The 23,451-nt window shown below is 35.3% G+C and overlaps 1 protein-coding gene across 1 annotated transcript in view; it reads left to right on the top strand.

Annotated features, from left to right (window-relative positions):
* The window catches only part of LOC108737846 (homeobox protein unc-4), a 37,975-nt gene extending 28,417 nt beyond the window's left edge, over positions 1 to 9,558 (top strand). Inside the window, exons 3-4 of the mRNA XM_018470974.2 lie at positions 6,485 to 6,759; positions 8,717 to 9,558. Coding sequence (XP_018326476.1) covers positions 6,485 to 6,759; positions 8,717 to 8,927 — 486 coding nt within the window. The 3' untranslated portion in view covers positions 8,928 to 9,558. The remainder of the gene's footprint in view (positions 1 to 6,484; positions 6,760 to 8,716) is intronic.
* Positions 9,559 to 23,451: the final 13,893 nt, after the last annotated feature.

The raw sequence follows: 23,451 nt of genomic DNA, 5'->3' as shown, positions 1-23,451 counted from the left end.
TTTGATGTCCGAGGATTGTTCCTAAAATGAATTCCAACTGCCCATAAGTTCCGAATCTGCATTTTTGTGAGTCATTTAGTAAGAATCTACAGATCAGAAATAAATTACTTTCTGGCATCTCCCCACTATTTTAAGTAAGTTTTCTCAAAAATTGCTTACTCTTTATTTTTTCTTTCTGAAGCAAAACACCCCTCACTACGAATCGTTTAACCGTTTCCAATATCCTATTTATGTTTCGACCACATAAAAAAGAAAAAAACGAAGGACCGTTTCAAATCCCCTCCATAAAACCCCAATTCGGTCTAAACAATTTCAAATTTGATTAGGACGGTCCCTGTCCGGCACTTCTCCTCGAAACGAACTGCTATCAGCGTCCCGACCCCCAACACAAAAAGACTCCAAAATCATCAAGTCGATCAGGTTGCATTCAATTTATAAACAAAGGGCGTGTATTGCCCGGCTTACGGTGGTTGATGGAGGCGTTAAAGTATCGCTCGGTGGGCGTAAGAGCTTTGTTTTGCGGGATTCCGATCGATCCCACAGGAAGGCACATAACCGACTCGTCAAAAGGGATTACCAATCCAGAACGAAACACTTCGGATTTAAACTCACATATTCTAGTCGAATCAATTCGTAGTGATTGGAAAATGTCGGTATCATGTGTTTGATCAATTCTGTAACTTCATCAGGCATCTTGACAAACAATTAATCGTGACCAAGTGATTTTTCTGATAGAGTATAATATCATAGGACCCTGTCTCAGTGATGTTAGCTCAACGAAGGAAATCGTTTTCTTTTATGAAAAAATGAATACGATTTTATATTGAAATGTGTTTAGTGCTAATAATTACCTGTATTTTTATAATTATTTTTATTCAAAAACTTTTCCATTTAGTTGGATCTAGGGTTATTATTCACTTTATTTACATTTCAAATTTCTTTGTTCAGTTCAACTAGAAACATTTCTTCAAACATTTTAGGTCATAAATTCCTTTCCTTTATTATTTGTTACAGACAAAATGTACGTGATGAATTCAATAATTCCTGGTAGCATAAATGAGGTTTTTCTCACTAATACCTGGCTCATTGTTAGCTCTTTCATACTCGTTTTCAGAACGTTTCTGTATCTCGTTATGACGGAAATTCCTAAATTTATCCACCACCATAATATCTTTCATTTAGACTCCACCCCCTTTGTTAGTTGTTCTCTAGTTTCAAATAAACTTCATATTGTTAGTTAGTATGTAAGAAACCTTCTCATTAAACACATTGAATCAAATTCGCTACTAGTTTTATTTAAAACATTCTAGTAGAACGGGAGTTCACAAACGCAACTTCCGAGTGATGGTTTCCGGATAATTTTTTATCTCACGACTGCACAAAATGGAAATTTTTTATTAACAATTCTGAAGTTGTAACCTGCAGACTTAAGCTGTTTCTATATTTATTTTATTAGAACTAAATTATTATTATATACGAAGCAGTCAACTTTAAACTAAATACAATACTTATATACTTGACACCGCCAATTTACATACCACTGTTATTTTCTCATGGCCTACTTGAAAGTATATTACTCAAATTTAGGCAATGTTCAAATTTTAATACTTATGGAAAGCAATCTTTAACCTCAATATACGTAAAAACTGGAAAAAAATATCGCAGTCGTGCATTTTCGAATGTCAATCCGCGCATTTTAGAATCGATCCCAAGAGAGCGTTGGTCCTCCTCGCCCTAAGTAACCGTATTGACCCTTGAACCGTCCCTATTGGTTGTCGATTGTCGGAGACTTTCCGAGTTGGACCATCTTTGAGCGAGAAACATATGAAGCCTTCACCCTTATCTTCGATTCGGTGTATTCGCGATCTGAAGGAGGGTGTGATGAGAAACCATAAAGAGAAAGGAATAAGCGATACTTCAATCTGGAAAAGATAAACGGCTGAGGACGAAAGTTTTAAGATAAAAGAGTCAAACTTTGTTGAAAATGAAGTTCGAGAACCCTTTTATTCGAATCTACCAAGTTAGATTGATTTTTTATTTCGGTCTATTAAATTACGTTCTAAAGTTAGTGCAATAAAGAACTTTCGCAGTTATCGCTTTTTACTTCAACTTTAATGCGAAACCCTAGGTTGTAGAAACGTCTCTTTATTCCTTGACTAAATGAAATCAAAAGATTATTACCACTTCTGCTCGATGTTATATGGTACGTTATTTTAATTGTTTCAAATTGCACCATTTACTGTCTTCAGATCGGTTATGGTCCATCTCAATAAAAAACTGTTTGTAAATGAAACTCAACATTCAATTGACACTAACAATATTTAAGAAATATTTGAATTAATTTGTCATTATCATCATAACAAGGACGTTAGTTGGAAGATTTGTACCTCCACCAGTCGTATCCTGGACCAGTGTTCGCATTTGACAAAATTTAAAGCTCGTTCCTAACTGCTTACAAGTAATAGATAATTGCAATCATATCATCATCATCACCAAATGTTTGCATCTCCCAAAAAATGTAACATTTTCTGCATCTTTAACTACTTATGAACAGTATTTAGTCTAGGTCTTTTTTTGTCTCTCCCCATTTTTGTTTCTGCTTCTAATATGTCTCTAACCAACCCTTGATGCCTCAGAAGACTTCCTAATGTTCTATCCATCTCTCCCACTCTTTGTTGACTTCCATAGGCTCTCTGTCTCTCCAACTTTTTCCAATATTCCCTCATTTCTAACCTTTTCTGTCGAAGATCGGCGACTTCCTATGAGCTTTTCTCTCTATTAGCATCAAAATAAATCATTTTCAAACGTCCAAGTTTTGCGAACACAAGAAAAATTTTGAAAAGTCCTTCAGGTCATCATTGTAATCATTTTTAAAAACTTTTTTTTTTTGACGTGACAACGTCTTATAATTCGATGGAGCAAGCTGCACGCACGAAAAAACATGACTCATGCGGCGTTATCTCGCTCTGAGGCGTTCCATTTAAGATTTGAAGTGCAAGCGAGAGCGCGGAACGAGCGACAAAGAGGCACAATCGGCCTCCGCGTTCGGCAGCGTTCGACATCTGTCTCTCTCCTACTTGAGTGAGCGATGCGTCCGCGTGGACAGCTGCTATACAATAATACATTTCCATTTACCTCCTTCTCTATATCCATACAAAACATCTATCAAACAAATAAAATTAAAATTTTATTTTGACAAATGAAACTATTCCATCAGTATCAGTTGTCACGTTCAACTATCGTCAGTAAACCGACTTTACAGACAACCGACTTTTTTTTAATGAATCATCGTCTGAAGAGTGCCTATTACTTACATACTCCCAAGATATGGAATAAATAGTTAAGTAATAAGAAGAAAACAAGAATGCCCGTTTTAGGTTGAACAAGAAACTAATATTTCCATACCTGATTGATGTGATCAAGCAATTATTTTTACAATATAGTCATACAATTTTTGCTCGTTTACTCATGAGATATATGTACCTACAACATGTAATTCTTTTGCCTCATAATAACTTATGGGCCATTCTTTTTTTGTTCGACACAAACAAGGTTCATGCATCTTAAGCAGGACGAACAAGATCAAGTCACCTTGCACCGATCAAGCGATTAAAATATCTCTTGCAGACAGCAATATTTGATTAGGTGGTTGACGTTCGTCCAAATTTTTAATCAGACTTATATGACAGAACGTTTTTGTTCATAAGGACATTGCTATTGATTTTCTTTCTTAAAACCGTCATAGGTAGAACGTTATTAAATGCAATACATAAACGAAAATTTAATTGAAGTCTGATGTATTTCTCTGGGATTATCGACAATAAATGTATTTCGTGAACACAAGGACAAAAATTGGATCTTGTAGAAAGTGGCATCAATGTAGAATATCTGACGATTTCGTCGAAAATAATGAAAGTGTCCAGGTTTTGGGAATCCAGTTTTCGTCCATGTTGTACATATGTCTGCTATTGAAAATGTCCACAGTTGAAGCTTTTTCTGCATGATACACCAGAGAGAGTATGTCTGGATCTCCTTTTCCATGTATTTCTATCTTCAGATAATAGAAGGCCATCTAGGACACCAAAATACCACTAAGAATGAATATACCTGATGAGGCCATTCGCCACTCGATCTCTTCAGAAGATCCCAGAATGTGTTCCATTTATCCATTGGAAACTTATTGTAATCTAATGTTTTAGAATCAAATAATCATCAGCTTGCAATTTTGATAAGAAATGAATCTGATTTTCATTCAGGTGGCCATTTTTATGGAGTACCTACACATTTCTTATTAAGAGGAGCAAATAGATAGCATTCTGTTGATAAATAAATTAATGTTTGTGGTGTAGAGAGACGATAATTGAAATCCTGTTGTAGAAGTAATCATTTCATCCATGCGGCCGAGGTGAAATAAATATCAAGATAATTGGTCTTTGGTTATGTTGTACCTACACCACCTCGACTAAACTACTTCATCACCGTCGTCACCGTGGTCGTTGTATATGAAGTCATCAACCCTGTACAATCAATTTACATGCATATCATGCAATTATCGTGGAACTGGTGCACCAGCGAACGATATAATACACTTTCGATCGCTAGAAAACTGGCCTCTAAGCACAGTTCCGTTACAGGCGAGATCGATGGCAACGGATACACGGCTGTATCAGGCTGGCCACTACATGCCACCAAGACATACTGCTAACATCACGCCCTTAAATTACCATGTTAATTATAGTGCTATGACGTTGGGGTGCTAGGTAGCGTGTTTGAAAGTAATATTCGGTAAAACTGTAGCTGATCCGTCGACACACACACAAGCCGAGAGATATATTTTGTTCGCGTTTTTGTTTCCCGTCCCGTTCTAAAAACGGCGAACAAAAAGGGACGCAGAGTTCGCGACGGACGGGACGTCGAGTCGTTGTCGGAGAGATTTTGGTAGTCGACAGCTGTGCATTTATCCATAATCAGTACATTGTACACATATATGTGTGTACACGGTGTAAATGGCTTTTAATTTTGTTCATACGCTTGTCTGCCCAATCGCACCAAACGAAATATAAATGAAACCGCTTTGTACGAGATAGCTTATTATTATTCGTGGGAATTAATAGGTTTGGTTTCTGATAGCCAAATAACCATAATTTAACGCTAATTTCATCGATCCCGATAGACGTCGAATGACATGCAAACAGATTTTGAATGTTTAAACAACTCCTCCTACCACTTTGTAAATAACCACCCATTGGGACATTATTGCTACTTTTATAATCGCCGCACCAGCCTACCGTCGATTATTCTGATTAATTTTAGTACACGAAGTGAACCTTTTATTTCTCACACTTAAAAAATGAGAGTCTTGCATATATTTCGCTAACATCATTACAACATAATCTTGATCAAGTCGGAGTTCTTCTAATAGTTCATTAAGCGTATCGACCTTTAGGTGATGAAGTCAAAATTTAGTCTGATCCACTGATGTTAAATGCATATGCCAATTAAACCTCTCATAACGGAGGTTATTCTTGAAAAAAACCTCTTGAAGAGCTCCACAATTGATTTATGGCTTTTCTAACTTTTTGTCAAAAGGAATAGGGATTCTGTCGCTTTTCCTGTCCATGACTGCGATTTTTTATAATAATTTATAATTTCCTGAAAAATCAAAAACACATGGAAATAGTGGAAAACATTTTTTTTTTCTCTTTGAAATTTTCATACAGACACAGTTAGTCCAAGACAAGGAAGGAATTTAATCGAATGTAATCTGAAAAAGAATGTCTCTACAAGGTCCAAGTAAAATTTTTACAGTAATTCATGATAGCTCAGGATGGGAAAGAGTGGAGGTGCGTGTCCAATCAGACCGAGCAGCATGGCCTAGAGGTAGACCATTGCTTAGCATTCGGAAGGACGCCGGTTCGATTCCGGGTCCGTCTGCCTTGGTTCAAGTTTTTCTGGGGTTTCCTTGGATCACCTAGACAAATGCTGGGGCAGTAATATTCCACAGATAATCTTTCATTCTCTTCTGTCTTTATTTCGTCCGTCTCATCTTTATCACCCAAACCACCATCCCACCCATTCCCACGATTCCTGAAAGAAGGCCTTCCGCCCTACCTTCCGGCGTAGTCCGGAGGGACTGCCCGCCCACCAGCATTACTGGCTGCTGGGAATGAAACACCCAAAAGTTTTTTTTTTGTCCAATCAATCTTAGGACTGACGACTTTATGATGATGATCATGATGATTATTCCACATTTGATACAATCAGTGAAATTTAAAGGATTTCCCTCTGACCAGTCAAAACTCTAATCTGAAGTTTCAGATCTTTCTCAAATGTCCTAATGCTTCATAATACTGATATTTCTGATATTAATCCTAAAAATGACCCTGCTGATGATTATTTAACAATTACCTAAATATAGCTATATGGCCTAAATTCCAAGAAATATTCATGTAAAGGCATTTCATATTTTTTTTTGTATTTGAAGGTTTGGTTTCAAAATCGACGTGCGAAATGGCGCAAAAAAGAGCACACAAAGAAGGGCCCAGGACGACCTGCGCATAACGCCCATCCGCAATCGTGTTCTGGCGAACCAATTCCTCCTGCAGAACTGAAAGCTCGTGAACGCGCAAGGCGCAGGAAAAAACTCCAGAAAGCTTTAGAGCGTCAGGCGAGAAAGCTCAGGGCAAAAGGTATCACCGTTGATCTCGTTTCGCTCAAACGGGAGTACCTTAGCCAAAGAGGTGCCGATGGGTTCGATAGGTAAGAGGACCCTTATTATTTTCCTTTTCAAAATTACTTCTGTCAAAAATCATATGAGAATTGTCTTCTTGAAACATTTCCTCCATCTAAAATTATATCTAAATTATGTATCCATGAACTTGTTTGTTCAATTTGGTTATCGCGTAGAGGTGAGCTATGCCATGGATTTTAGTTCAGCAAGTAGATATCCATCAACATAAATGAACCTTGTTGAATATACTGAATGTGCACTGAACCATATCCAGGTTTATGTTCAAGTATGTTATTTATTGGTGGTATAAAAGCAAAGAAGAACAACAAAATACAAAATCTATACATGCTTCTATATGTAAATAAACATGAATGATTGTTTTTCATAAAATCTATGGAAATAAATAAAGCTCTCTGTCAAAATCTAACACCTTAATGAAGAACGCATTAAAACTAGTGACTTTTTCTACCTACCCGTCTAAATTAGACCATTAATCATTACCGATTTTACTACACATATATAGTTTACTCCTAATGATGATTACATAGGTCAAAACAATTGTTGAATACAATTATAGTTAAATTTGGTGAAACTTAAACACTGTTCTTCTTTCTGTTGTCGTTCATTGATGATTCCTGTTTCACAAAAATTAAACCTTTTAATCCAATACATCAGTGAACTAACTTTACCCACTACAGATAATTTCAAATTAATGAGGTATTGACGTGTATTCCCGTCGAAGGAGTGACAGCAACAACAATTTCTCTTCATTAATTTGAGTACAGCATGCATTTTATCATTTTTTAAATATTGGAGTTTTTCTAGTGGTTTGGACCATTTCACCAGCTGCGAAGATTGAGTATGATTCATATTTTTCTGTTTGAAGTGATTGAGATGTAGTTTTTCTATCTCTATTTTATAGTTTCTTGAGTTCAGCAAAAAATAATTCTTCTATATGCTTCCTTATTTACCTTTGTCACCCGTTTTAATTGGAAAAAACACTGATGCCAAAATAGTTTGTTTAGCGTGAAAGACCAGAGTCAAAATGGATGAGTTGCAATTAATTTCATTGATGTAAAATCAGCATCAATCATTTTATATCAAAATATTTACAACAGCATTTTGTTTCCGATCTTTTACACATTGTAATAAGAGAAAGAAATGGAATCCACAGTTTCTTTAGCTTTGGGTTTATCTAATAAGTAAAGTTTTCCGAATCGTTTTCTAAGAATTTTGTATTATAGGCATTTATTATCACACCACAGTATCTTGTAGTTTTCAGTTTTACACAGTTGGCGTATATCAATTCGATATTGATTTGGGGTTGTTTTGTCGTAATTCGTATAATTTCGTAGTTCCTTGCTAAAGGTACGATAAGTGGTGATTTGGCACGTGCTGATATCAATTTGGAACTTCAAAATTCCATGAACCATAATATTGAACCCAGAAAACTATATCGATCCAATATTTTAGATTATCCACCTCCAAGAAATTCAGAAATTTTCTGGGCTCTCTTGAGTTAAAGAATTAGAAGGCATTCATGAAATGTCTCTTTGTTCCCTTTTCAAGCTTCTAATGCCTTCAATGTCCAATGTGAGCAACTTTCATTCATCATTTTATATAATGTTTGATCGATGATACTAGGAAAACTTTTAACTGCAAAAATGTATTTTGCACTTTACAAAATAGTTTTGGAAAGGTGTTTGAAATAAAATACAAAATGCTTGTCTCAAAAGAGTATTTAAATGCAAGATAAAAATAGGGATTATTTATTTTGTATTTCAAAATCATATCTCTGAATTAGAGGTTATCTATAGTGGGTGAAGTTAATTCAAAAAATTAATTCACTAATGCATGGAATTTAACGCTACAAAAATTGAAATTGTCTCATCTTTGAATATTTAAAATGTTTAATCTCCTTTGTAAAGCGTTCGCAACTACATTTTGTTTATTGAATCAGCATCGACAATTGTACTATTTTTGCAGCGATAGCGACATCGACGTCGTAGGAGATTCTGGTGCGGAAACGGAAAGCCTTAAAAGCGTAGGTAGTAACGAAATTCAAATTCGATTTCATCACACCTCCCCAATTACAACATCCCCTAACGAAAACGGAATCGATCTCACAGGTAGTCCTCCCGACGACAAAATGAGGCGGCCGAACCCATTCAGTATAGAATCTTTACTGAACACTTAAGGTCTTTTTAATCCTTTGAACGCTAAGTGTACCTACCTATTTAGTAAAGTGCGCGAGTACCGCATATCGTTTAATATTTTTGTAAATTATTGACAACAACGTAACGTACTAGACAACACTATATAGGTCTTTCACGCCTGTTAACATCAAGCATAAGTGTACTGTCTACTTACAGATCAATAAATTCAAGAGGTATGACTCGCTTGCGTTGTGGGCGTTGACGCACGTTGTACCTTGACACATTGTAGCGCGTTGACTCGCGTTGTGTGTGTTACTTCACGCTACGTTGTGTTGATCCCCAGCATTTGTTTGTTTTGAGGAATAACATAATTAATAGTTACTTATACGGTTTCTGCAGTGACATAAAGTCAGTCATTTGTTAAATTATTTAATTACAGGAAATTCAGTTGGTCGTTCTATATTAATTATTTATTGTTTTTTTTTCTGTAAATAAACAATCAGAGTTATTTATACACGAATGCTTGGTGTTGTGACAGGTGTTGCAATACTTTATATAGACATCCTTGAAAATATTTGTAAATAGCATAATCCTTGTGTATAAACGTCCTTAATCGGGTAAAAAATCGTCATGTAATTATTATTATTATTATTATTATTTATCGTACATTTTAAATATGATTGATTTTTTATTTNTATTATTATTATTTATCGTACATTTTAAATATAGCAATACAAGTTCAAATTAGATTAGCAATTCGAAAAGTATGTTCAGACAAATTACAATTGTTTTAAATTTTCTCAATTTGTTATTACTTTATAATAGAAAGACAAAAAAATATAGGTAATAATATCAATTGTAAATGTCCAGTGAAAAAAAAAGGTTCCCAGTGATAAAATCAATTTTTGTAAAATACGATATATTGTTTATTGATATAGATACAATTATTATTTTTTTTTATTTGAGATTTTTATTTTGTTGTGATGTCAACAATGTGGTACATTGTGAACGGACGTGAGTATAAATTATTATAATTTCTTTTGTTGAGTGCATATGTAAATGGTACAAATGAAACTGTAACAAACTGTTTGTGTTTATAATGCTAAACATGACATAATATGTGCCCACAATAATTAATATATACAGCCTTTCCGCAAACTGGAAAGCATTATTATTATATAAATTGATTTAATTCAGAAATCAACAGCAATTTGTTAGACTTAATTGACTGCTAATAAAGGTCCTTAATTATAGGAATTTCGCATTGTTTTATTGATCTTTCCATTCTTAAGTCCTTATCATGATTTATTTTATTCCTTTCTGCACTGACATACAACGCAAATTACATCAGCAATATACTACTCCGGGAATAGCCCCAAATCAGCTGCATATTCATTAATACACACTACGAGGTCTGTTCAAAAAGTATCGCGAATTTTTGTGTTTTTCCACAAATTATTTATTCATGAATATCACTTTTCTCGGTCTTGGCTCCTGGGCAGCATCCAATGAGATGATTGAGCATTGGTTTGGTTTCCACGTCATAACCATAAACCCATGATTCGTCACCAGTTACAACCCTCTGGAGAAAATCTGGGTCGCCGCAGACGTCCTTAGCAATGTTAATGCGATACTGTTTTTGGTCGAAATTGGCAAAATTCGAATGGCAGGAGCCAGTCGATATATTAAGGTCCTCAGCAACTTCTCTAACGGCGATTCGACGATTGACCAATTCCTTTTTTCTTCACTTCATCAATGTTTTCGTCTGTTGTTGACGTGCTCGGAAGTTCGGCACGCTCTTCGTCTTTCACATCATCTCGGCCCTCTGAGAACATTTTGTACCACCGATAAAGGTTAATTACTTCGGTCCAAAGTAACTTCAAGTACATTCAACATGGCCGAACTTGTCGGTATAAGTAAGAGACATGAGTACCAACATAACGCCACAAAAAATCGAAAATTGAGTTAGCGTAACCCGCGGAAATTCTAAATTCGCGACATACCTTGTACGTCTAACCGGCAGTATCTATAGAGTGCTTCTCGTGATGGTGCCACAACGTGGCGGGTGTAAAAAGTATGCACAAAAAGTATCCCAGTTAACGAGCCGTTCTATTGCCCGTCGTTATTGCAAGCGTTAAGTGACGAAACCCTCATACCTACTCGTGACCTTCGCAACAGCTGGTACACAGGCAGAACAATTGCACGGGTGACGATTAGTAGTAGTTGGTGCAGTCCGTAGTTCCCATTTGTTTGGCAAAGTTATAGCAATTACCTACTACAAAAGAGAAAAATAAGTTAAGTGTGAAAATCAATCAGAAAACAATGTGGACATGGTGGTCACATACAGACCATGAGAATACACGAATGCGCGTCGCCGAAACAGCTGGGGCTTTCGGTAAGGTCATCACCCTCATGTTTATGCATATCACTGACTGGTTTGAGACGGCTCATTCTATTTCTTTTTTATGTACTTTCTTCTCCCTTAATTTTTCCGGAGGTACTAATCAATAATAATGAATAAATACTTAACGATATTAGCATTGGAATGCCCTAGACCTTCCCACTTCCATCCTAGCAGCATCAACCGCCTACTTTTATTACTTTTAGCCCACGTTAAAGGGCGCGTAGTGTACCTACTTTCATTACTTGAGGACAAATTCCTGAAGCAATCACTTCGTATCGGCTGCATATCGAAAAAAAAAAAAAACAGTTAAAAAAAAGCTTTTGGATGTTTTATTCCCACCAGATGGTGGTCGGGCAGTCCCTTCAGACTACGCCGGAGGCTAGGTCGGGAGGCCCTCTTTGACCTCCTGAATCGCGGTAATCGGTGGGTTGGAGTAAGCAAGATGAGATGGACGAAATGAAGACGAAAGAGAGTGATCCAAGAAAACCACAGCAAAACTTGGACCAGAGCAGACGGACACGGAATCGAACCGGTCGGTGTCTTCTCCGAATGCTTAGGAATGGTCTATACCTGTAGGTCATACCAGTGTGTCGGTATATTGACTACACACCCTTTATTATGTTTTTGGGTTTTTTACTTTTTTGGTGTAGAAATACTTCCGTAGCTTTTGAATCAAAAACAGTGCAAAGTTGTATTTCATTTATTCGTTCGTTGTTTTCAGTTTTGCAATTGTTTCAAAAGTTTTAATTAATATTTTCAGGTTCGACTACATATTGACTGACAAACTTCCTCTATTATATGGTGTTCTTGGGTCTATCACTTTTGTGTCAGTTAAAGTGCGAAAAGCATATGCCTTCTTGAACTTGCTTGGCGAATATTTTGATAGCATTATTATAAAGAACGTTTCAAAGAGAATGTATAAATACTTATATGAAAATTACTTATTCTATTATGGTTGCATGAAATATTATTAAACAATTATGCAGATATCAGAAAGCACGGTATAAAAATCCTTTTGTTTTTCACGGTTCAACAACTTTTATTACGTGTATATTTTACACAATCTATTACTACAACACGATAAAATTATTACAGTGATTTTTTCAAATGCTACATGCAGTTTAATCGTTTTTCTGATTGAATCTATTATTAGCACGGTAGGCAGTGTTTTAGAAATATTTTAAACATTCATTTCCGTGTTGCAGTTATATTTCTGTAATTTAATTCCATTTCATGTAATAGTTATATATTTAATTACCTCATTTCGAAAAAATTGACGCCTTTATTATATCTAATAATAACACGGAAAATAAAAATACCATTAATTGTAGAACAGCAATTTTTCCTTTCTGTATTAAATTATCCAGGAATTAACACAATTAATGCTTTCCGGAAGTGTGGCCTAGTACATTAACAGGTGGGTGCTAATGTGTTCTTGTATTTTTACGGAATGAGAAACAGTGTAATTATTTAAATTTTATGACATTTTTAATTATTAATAGTGGTTAATATGAAATATTAATGTGAAAATTTATTTTCAATTTTCCATCTACTACAAACTACCTTAGGTTAATGAGGGTTCAATTCTCGGCGGGAGTGTAACAATAGCAACAAAAAAAAATTCCCTCTTAACCCTGAGGTAGTTTGTAGTGGAATTTTCACATTAATATTTAAATTCCTTTCGTTAACTATTTCGAGGATTGATATTGTAGCGTCAAGTACATATGCACATAAAAAATACATACATTCATGCCCTTTCTGATGTGTGGTGTTGCTTCGGGCATCAATCATCGCAGCAGAAGTTTTTTTTTCTAACCCAAGCCGCCTTGTAAGGTGTTTAAAACGTAATAAATAACTTAAAAAGCGGTTCAACAGTTTTTACTGTAATTTCGTTGAGCATATCGCGTGTGCGGACCGTTATCTGATCCAAAGAGTTCCGATTGCAAGTTAATGACTCAATTGCGAGCAATATTTCCACTTATTTTGACTCCGGGCTCTTTGTTTTCTACTTCAGCCAAAGACGATAACAGAAAACATAACTGCTCAACCATTTCAACTGCTCTCTTAATCATTCTTGTTATTTGACATGCGTTCCCAACGAAAGCACTGTTTAAAAGGCACAACATTATTTTGTTAGTTTATATTTTGTTACTAAGGAAAGCAAAATACATGGGCGACTTCGAAGTCAGTTCATCTTTGATCCAAATATCCAACTTTCTCAAGAAGTAAGTAGGCAAGAGTTTACGTAAAAGAGTTCTCTTCGACCATAAACTCTCATTAGTTGCATTCAGTTAATTTTATCAATTAAGAATCAAAAAGAGAACTGTCTTTATCGTTACAGTATCATTTGATGCAGAAGACCAACCTATGTCTTTCATTTTTCTACCATCTTCTCATCTATCTCGATTTTATTTTCCTATTTCCTGAAATAGAAAAAGGTTTTTTATTTAGTTATATGTATATAATATAAATTATCATACGGTCTTCCTACTAAAATGGGGCAAGGCAATTATCTATTTGGTAATCGTTATCTCATTTGTTCCTGCTGTTCTTTTTACAATCCTAATTTTGTCTAATTATGGTGTCACTAACTAGATTTCTCCATCTTTTCTTTTCCTAGGCTGACTCTCTTTCCTGGTGTAACGTCATACCACTCTCTGCAAGATTTTGCAGATTTCGTCTGTCCATCTGTTCCTCAAACTTCCTCTCTTTTTCTTTTTAATTATTCCAGTTTCCCAAAAATGCTCAACGATGTCTATCAGGATATCCACTTATTAAACTAAGTCCACGAAAAATAACCCTGTAATGATTTGTTTCCCTTCCTGTAATCACCATTAATTGTAGTAACCTCCGGCAGGATGACGTAGAAACCACATTTCTTCATAAATACCATGGGATAATGCAACACCCAAATATCTTGAATCTGACTTATACGACTGTGTAAAATTTATCTCCATTTTCCAAGTACCTATAGATATCATTGGTTGCAGTATTCTTCTACATCTTGGAGATTTTAAGTACTCTTTTTTTCCCGTTGAAGACTCCAATGATTTCTTTTCGTAAATAACCTACCCATTACTTCTGGTAATCTCCAGGATTATTCAACATCGAGATTAGCCACAACTTGTTTTCTTTTCTAGTAAATGTCATCGGTTAAAAGAACATCCTGTATCTCACTGAAGACGTTTAACATCTCCCTGTTTTCGTGGAAGACTGTCGGATTCCCGAGGAAGGTGTCCTCGGACCAACCGACTAAAACTCCTCTATTTCAGGCCGTTATAGGATCAATTAAGGTCCTCTTCAACCCTCTGTACAGGTCAAATTCGTAGTTCCTGACGACTATCCATCTTTCTCATTCTGTTTCACCTTGCGATTCCTTGTACTCCTGAATCTGTTTACTAATTTGAAAACATCTATTTTGTATTCCTAATTATATTAATTAGCGCATAAACTACTTTTGCAGCTGCTGTTGTTCTTTCGTTGAATTCTGCTTCTTATTTTAGTTCACAACTTCGCCTTAGATTTTTCTCATCCCTGACTAGAAAAAGACTGAAAATTTGCCCAAGTCCCTATTAATTAAACTAATCGCTATTTCTTCGGTTTAAGGCTTTGGGTGGAGGTGCGTGTCCAAGCAATCTTAGAACTGACGACCTTATTATGATGAAGGCTTCGACTCATATAGATGCGTTTAAAGGACTTAATTTCAAATCCAATAACGATGTGAAATTATAAAACAGTTTTTTAAAAGGTTTGTAAGAGATACAAAAACAAACAATTTTATTTCTGTATTAGTTTAATCGATCTAATTCTAAAAGACATTGTTTTCAATAATCAAATGAAAGATTGTGAGGCTCTCTGCCTGGATGCCTAGGTAATAGTTGTCTTAAATTCGTTTAATTCCAGAACTTGCTAATATAGATTTTGATGGTACTTTCGCTGATGTAAAGTGTATTTCCCTACAATTCGATCAGGAACAATTTAACAAATATTAATTGATTTTATCTGTTATAAAAAGCAATTTGGAAAACATCTATAAGGAATCCGACTCCTTATCAAATCTAACCTCATATACCAATTCAAGTTTTTTCTTTATTCACTTAATTCTTATGTGTAATAATAAGTGACAAATGACTTTAAATTAAAGAATGCCTAACTAAATAAATTATTAGGAACTACTTTTGGTAAAGTCAAAATAAAAACAACCAAAGGAAACAATTAACGTTAATCTTCTTAAAAATCAAAAGGAATAATTCAAGCAGAAATAATACCGTGTAATACCTGTAATTTTTTTAAAATTGAAGAAAATAAGTACCTGTAGGTACGTTTGTGTATGAGGATCAGAGTATCGAAGTGATTATGACCGAGTTTGACACGCGAGTGTAATGATGTTCAGAAGTTGACCGCAGGTAATTGAATTATTATGTTATATTTCCATGTAACCGATTTCTAGCCGGGCTTCTTAGCGTGAGCGATTTTATTTTTGTTTTCTTTTTTATAATACTCTGCGGATGCACGCAATAAGCTAATTAATTTTTAAGAGAAGCTCTAAAACGCTAAACTTCCAACTTGAAGATCTACAACAACTCAATTACTCAGGCGTTGTCAAGTTCGTGTACTCACGATTACAGGAAATTCAATTTTCAAATGCTACGCTGATCGCTGATACGAAGATAATTCAACTGTGCTCTTTTTTGATATTTATTTCATTCATCAATAAAACTTACCGCTAGTTTACATACCTAAAGTTTAACCTTGCCTTAACCAGTATACCGGTAAGACAATCCTGATGAGGAAGATGGAACATTCACTGCTTCCAAAAAAAAATTGGAATTCTCAAAATACACCTACTTGAGTCCATGTATTTTATTATTCAACTAGATATCATAAATACGTCATCAAAATAAAGCCAGAAAATCCCACACAACTGTTTGAAAATCAAAGACAAACTGATTAAACAAGACCTAGGATAATCTGTTGATCACAAAAGTCTTATTGATTGTGAGTAAGAAGGACTATTGAGGAAGACATTTTCAAACATCCAAATTTTTAATTCCAAACAGCATTTTGATTGTATTATTTTGAGTTAACTCCCCGATTAGTCCTTATTTGGGAGCGTGAGGCTCCCACGGTCCCATTCAATTTGCAATTTGTCGTAGTGATTATGAGTAACAGGAGCTATTGAGGAAGACATTTTCAAACATCCAAATTATTAATTCAAAACAGCATTTACACATATCCACCGATTGCAGAGGTTTAGATTTCGATTAATTCCTTGGTTTTAGAAACAGGAAGACACAAGGTTCCCGTTGATGATGGGATAGTAAACAAAAATATAAATCTGTATTATTTTGTGCTTACTCCCCAGTTAATCATTACTTAGGCGCGTGGGGCCCCCACGGTCCCATCCAATTTGCAATTTATTGTACTGATTGTAAGAGGGGTTATTGAAGAAGACGCGTTTTCAATCATCCAAATTTTTAATTCTAAATAGAGCATTTTCACGTATCTAACTAATAGAGAAGTTTAGATTTCAATTGATAGTCATCTCTATACTTAATATTTTTGCTAATAGAAGTTTTCTGTTTCTCTGGTTGTATGTGTACTGGAATCAAAACAGAATTCAAAATCTGTTGAAAGCCCAAAGTAAATGGTGCTGAAAAAGATCAGCCATATTCATTCTGGTTTATCACTATATCATTATATGCATCCTAATCTTTTATTCCTGTATATCTAAGCCTTAAACCCTTAAGTCTTTAATAACATATTGAAGCTCTTAAATTCAGACCTAAAGTTTTCTTCATCGTATTTTAGGTTCCTTCCTTAGTCACAATTTATTTCACCTTTAACTTGTTCTACATTGGAAATTCAGCTTCCTTTCCAATACTTCTGATATTCCTGATTTCTCTTTTTTACATCTATTTATTATCTCCTACTATATGACTGTGACACAGCAAAATATGGGGTTGTTCGGAATGTCATTTCGTTTTTTTTTTGTGGAAATGAAAGACAGTTTTCGTATAATAAACAAATACTTTTGGTGAGTGACCAAACTTGTGTGAGGTCTCGCGTTGTCTTGGTAAAACACTACACCTTTCCTGTTGATTAGTTCTGACCTTTTCTGTTGAAGTGCATCATTCAGTTTGTCCAGCTGATGACAGTAGACTTCCGAATTAATCGTTGTGTTATCCGGTAAAAGCTCAAAAAAAACGATTCCTTTAAAATCCCACCAAACAGACAGCATCACCTTTTTTTGGTGAATATCGGCTTTGGAAATGGTTTGAGCCGGTTCATCTTTTTTGCTCCATGACCTCTTGCGTTTGACGTTGTTGTATACAACCCATTTTTCGTCCCCAGTGATGATGCGCTTCAAAAACGGATCATTTTCGTGACGTTTGAGAAGCGAATCGCAGACGTCAATGCGGCGACACAGATTTCTCTCTGTGAGAACATGGGGAACCCATACATCGAGCTTCGAGGATAATCCCAGGCCTTTCAAGTGGTCATAAACTGTTGAATTTGATAAATTTAACCTCAATCCGATCTCACGTGTTGTTATTCGCCGGTTCACATCAACTAATGCCTTTATCGCGTCTTTATCAGCTTCAACCGGCCTTCCCGAACGTGGTGCATCTTCGACATCAAAATTGCCGGATCGAAATTTAGCGAACCAGTTCTGGCACTGGCGTACTGTCAACACACCTTCTCCATACACATCAGTCAATTTCTTTCTGGCTTGAACAGCATTTTTACCCTTTCTGTAGTAAAACAGTAAGATATGTCGAAAATGCTGCTTATCGCTCTCCATATTTAAAAGGGCACCAACCAAAAACTACTGCGTAGAATTAATTGGAATTTTTCACACACAAGCCTTGCTATATGAGCTCTCAAAGCATATAAAAATTATACGGCTTAAATGTGAAGTTGGGTGCAAAAGAATACAATTAAATCCTCTGTCGGGAAAAAACGAAATGACTTTCCGAACAACCCTATATATCTACAGTACTTAATTCTTAGACAACTTTTTCTTCAACGTCTTTTTGTTCCTTTTTTTGTTTGTGAGAAGGATTTCTCGTTTATTATAAGTGTTTTAAAAATAGCAAATATGCTGAACTGTTATTTCCCAGAAACTGTACGCGAAATTATAATAATTAGTAAGCAGTGTAATTTTCGTTCGGAATTCTTTATAACGAACCTGCCAGCAGGGCCGCAGAACGACGCGTCGACCTGCGAACGAACAACATCTAGTGCTCCGTGTTATTTTACGTGACAAGCTGGTATTATTTTCGAAATGCTAATAAGTTTCAAAAGGAGGAGTTCGGCTTCTTTCAAATTGAATAAGTTGTGAAGCGGCCGTCACTTTCCTAATGGAAACTTTCAATCAGGGTTGTATTCGAATTTTTCGTAGTCGATAACACCACAGCTGGAATTTAAATCAGTACCTAAAGGAACATAAAACCTTTCAATTTAACCCTTTTAATACATTTACTCCAAAAGACTTGTTTCTGCGAACTTTAGAAGAGAATAAATCAATAAATTGTACATGCTATATATGAGGTAATATGGCTAAAAAAAAGTGAAAGAGTCGAAAAATATGCAAATTGAAATAACTGTTGGTACATGATGGTTGATGAATTTAGCATATTGCTTACTGGTTTCCATCGAAATTAAGCGATTAAAAATTTATAACTAGAGGAAGAAAAAAAATAAAATAGGAATGTTTATCTGCATTAAAGTAAAACACCATGTCAACAGAAGATCTTCAACAAATTAATTTGAATAATCTTCCAAATATGGTGGATCATCTACAAAAATAACAAAATTAGAAAAATCACTGTTGGTATTAGATGTTTTAATTTTCGAAAAAAAAATTCAGACGTGTTTCATATAGTGAAAATGACGTTTGAGGATGAAATTGTAACTTTACAAACTAATACCAGAATTATTAGTTTATTGAACTGAACAAGGTTTAAACGTTAAAAGAATAAACGGCTACTAAACGTTGGCTATTAACATAAAAAACCTGAATCACACTTAATCTAAACTGACAGATAAGTAATACATGAGCAAAAAATACAGAACAAATAAATACTACAGTGATCCTAGTAATAACCAGCTGATTGAGTACAGCGTTGCGGGACATATTTCTCTACCAGAGCCAGAATCAAATTTTCTTGTACTTTCAACTACGTTCTTCTTGAAAACGGTGAACATTGGGACATAAATATTTACTTAATTGTCATGTTTTATATCATCTCTTGCAAGGTCGACATTTATTTCTGTTACACACTATGTAATTTTCGCTTTATTAAATACAATCAATACAATCAAGCTTGGTAAATGTGATAAATTAACAGTGAGGTTATACATATAGCACATTGCTGTAAACAAATGAAAGAAACATGACTACAACATCACTCGCTTCGGTCGTGTTGTCTTTACGTACCATAACCTCGTTATGATTCTAAGAAATCTTTAATCAAACGAGGTCCGATTAGGTTGATATCATAAGGTAAATAGGTACATAAAGACAACACAAGCGAAGTGAGTAATTTATTTTTTCTATTTTTGTGCACTAAATTAAGTTAGTTATTAATTTATTTGTGATCTATAATCCACGTGTTATTGGTCAAAAAGGGCGTTTACAGTTTAAATTAATACCTCCAGTGCAATAAATTATGCGATTTTTATGAAAGCAAATTGAAATGCTGTGTTATTTCTTGTAGTTCATTACGATGGGCATACATATCCATTACGCTTAAGTAAAATGTATATCACCCTCGCAAGGGGAAAAATTAAAAACTACAAGCTAATGAATGCAACTCGTGTAAATGAAAGTACCGACTGTAAGTGGTAATAAAACGTAAATTTATCACTTTTACACCACCATTTTATGCATGTATCAGATAAAACTTTTGTTTGTCCTAATTTTCTGCCGTTGTATTAAATAATAATGTTAAAATTGGCGGATGTTTAAACCCGATACTTTCGTAAGGTGGAATCGATTGTTCCCTTCGGATCAGATCGTCTGGATCTTTGCTCTATTTGCGTTTACTGTTTGGCAGTTTGATGAGAACATTACAAAAATCGTTGCTTATAATCTTTTAATAGATAAGTTAGCACATTTATATGGAATCTGGATCTCCATGAGATATGAACAGCAACTAATCTAACACAAGTACTCTATTTGTGAAATAAATTGATACTGTGGCGAAATAACTCTTATTATAATAAATACTCCAAAATTTCTTATCTCAAGACACCGAGCGGCATGGCCTAGAAGTCTAAACCATTGCTTAGCATTCGGGAGGACGTCGGTTCGATTCCGGGTCCGTCTGCCTTGGTCCAAGTTTTTCTGTGGTTTCCTTGGATCATTTAACCAAATGCTGAGGCAGTAATATTCCACAGATAATCTTTCATTCTCTTCTGTCTTCATTTCGTCTCATGTAATTTGGTTAGTTCAAACGTTATGTGTAGTACTGGATTGTTTATCTTAGGCATTTGATAATCGGCTCAGCTGCAGAGTTTCAGGGGCCCCAACCTGAACTGAAAACAATAGACGATATTGTCAATAATAAAAATTATCTAGAATTAAAAAAATCTGATCATAAGGTTGACAACACTGCGATCAATCAACCCGTGTGCGCATCTATCAAACGGAACGGGGAATTCTCCGTCGCCTGTTTTCGGTCGGTGTGTTCCGTGTATTGTCTATTACGGGGGACCCTCCGCTTATCGCCCGACGCAATTTTGTTATTTTTCCGCACTTCTGCTATCGTCGACTACATTAACGAATTGACTTTGTTATTGTTAGAAATTATTATTATCCAAATGACGTAGACGGACATTTAGTGAATGAGTGCATTCAGTTAGAATTTTAATTACTGTAGTCTAAGACAGAATCTTACACCTCTTGCAGCGAAATGTTTTGGGTAATTTATGAAAAGAAATTTGTTGACATTTTACCAAACTGCTATAGGTACCATCTTAAAGATTTTGTTAACGTTGCCGATCACTAGCTGTGAAGCGGAGCGTTCTTTCTCCAGGATGTCGTATATAGAAAACAAATACAGGACAACAATGTCGAACTATCGACTAAATCATTTATCAGTTCTTTCCATAAATTGCGATTTAACAAAGGACTTACAGTGTGATGACCAAATAAAGGAATTTGCGGCACAAAAATGCAGAAAGGTTACTTTATAATTTATATAACATAACCATTCATAACCTGTCAATTTATTTTGCAATAAATAATGTTTTAATAAATAAATAAAATATTACGGTTGTCCTATTTTCTTCCCGTACTTAACATTTATTATATATATCTACATCACTACAGGAAACAGTTTTTTGACAAAATGGCAATTGGTTGAGTAATTAGGTAGGGCCCCTAAGCAGTATTAGCCCAGGACCCCACAAATTCAAGATCCGCCCCTGCAGAGTTTTAACAACATTGCTAGACTCATCGTACAGTTGTTTATTGTATCTAGTTTACATCCTCCAAAGCTCAGTAGGTACTTATTTCTGTTACATCCTGTATTATTGGTTGGATCCACGTTCGCAAAGGTTCCATTGAAATTGAAATTGGTAATTTCTAGTAAAGGGAACATTTATCTCGAAAGAAGTCTGTAAATAATTAATAATCACACTGTCTGGATATTTCAATTTCGCCAATTTGACACACACACACACACACTCACTCACCCTCACACATGAACCGACAGGTGAAGCAATAAGAAATCATCAGCGACTCGACTCGACTCGACCATCGGGCAAATAGCATAAGCATAAGCAGAAGCAGCACCGGCGCGAAGGATTTTACTTTAATGGGGCATTGTCGGTAACTCTCTGAAACGTAATTTACCTGTCAAACTAAGTTATTAAGATATCTTTGTCAGGTGCTGGGTGTTACGACCAATTTAGGTAGGGGGGGGGACTGCGCTGGGAGTGGCAGGCCATCCCGCCGGCTAATAACTACAATGGCCATTCAAATTAAATTCTGATCCACGAACGCTGCAGTCAGTCACAAAACGAACAAACAGAAACGTGAATGTTCACGGTTTTTTGTTTTGCCAAAACATTCTGATTATTTCAATAAGACCCGACTCTACCGCTTTCATTAGCTAAGCTATCGAGTGGAGAAAATTGAAAACCTTTGGCCTTCCAATTCCACTAAACGGGCTTCACATAAAATAGATACACAATAAAAGTTTTTAACTGAAACATTGAAAAAATGATATGTTAGATACTCATCCCAAAACGCTCAATAAAACTCAACCGTAACTCATCGATTTCATTAACTAATCTATTGAATGAAGAAAATTAAAGATCTTTCTACTCACTACTACATAAAATTTTTTACAGAAGCATTGAAAAAATGTTAGGTTAGATACTTATCCAAGAGTATTCTGATTATTTCAAAAATATTCGACTCAGCCATTTCATTAGCTAATCTATCGAGTTTATTCCATTCAAAATGTACTTTTCATCCCAAATTGAAGCTGATGGATAAAAGTAAGTGTAGTTTGACCATAAGTGCCGCTAACGATCTTGAAGCGAATCCCGAAGTCACATAAGGATTATAATATTCTTTTCATCCCCCGTCCATGAAGATGTTTCAATTTTCAGCTGCAGGGATTAGTTTCAAAGATATGGAGGTTAAAATACTATTACCCCAAACGACTCTTATTGTAGAGAGTCAGTTATGGGTGTCAATTGAGTTCCGACATCTAGTCATAACGTTGCATAATGTCACAGATTTCTCCTGAAAGCTCTACATCTACAGAATTCGAGAATGTTGGAGAATTTACTTGAAAGTTCGGGAATGTTCGGCAACGATAACTAATTATTTCTTAGCGAAGCGAGGATACTATACTACATGGTATAGATTTTCTAACTCAAGAGAAAACCACAAAGCTGGTAGTCTAAGCTAAATTAACTTTAAATGAAATTTTAAACATTGAAAGCCTTTTTCGCGTACGACTGAATTCTGTATGCATCGCCGCATTGACATCTGCGATTCGCTTCTCAAACGTCACGAAAATGATCCGTTTTTGAAGCGCATCATCACTTGGGACGAAAAATGGGTTGTATACAACAACGTCAAACGCAAGAGGTCATGGAGCAAAAAAGATGAACCGGCTCAAACCATTTCCAAAGCC

The sequence above is a fragment of the Agrilus planipennis genome, unplaced genomic scaffold (genome assembly GCF_000699045.2).
Source record: "Agrilus planipennis isolate EAB-ADULT unplaced genomic scaffold, Apla_2.0 scaffold3, whole genome shotgun sequence".
Taxonomy (NCBI): Eukaryota; Metazoa; Arthropoda; class Insecta; order Coleoptera; family Buprestidae; genus Agrilus; species Agrilus planipennis.
This window is presented reverse-complemented; position numbering and strand designations above follow the sequence as displayed.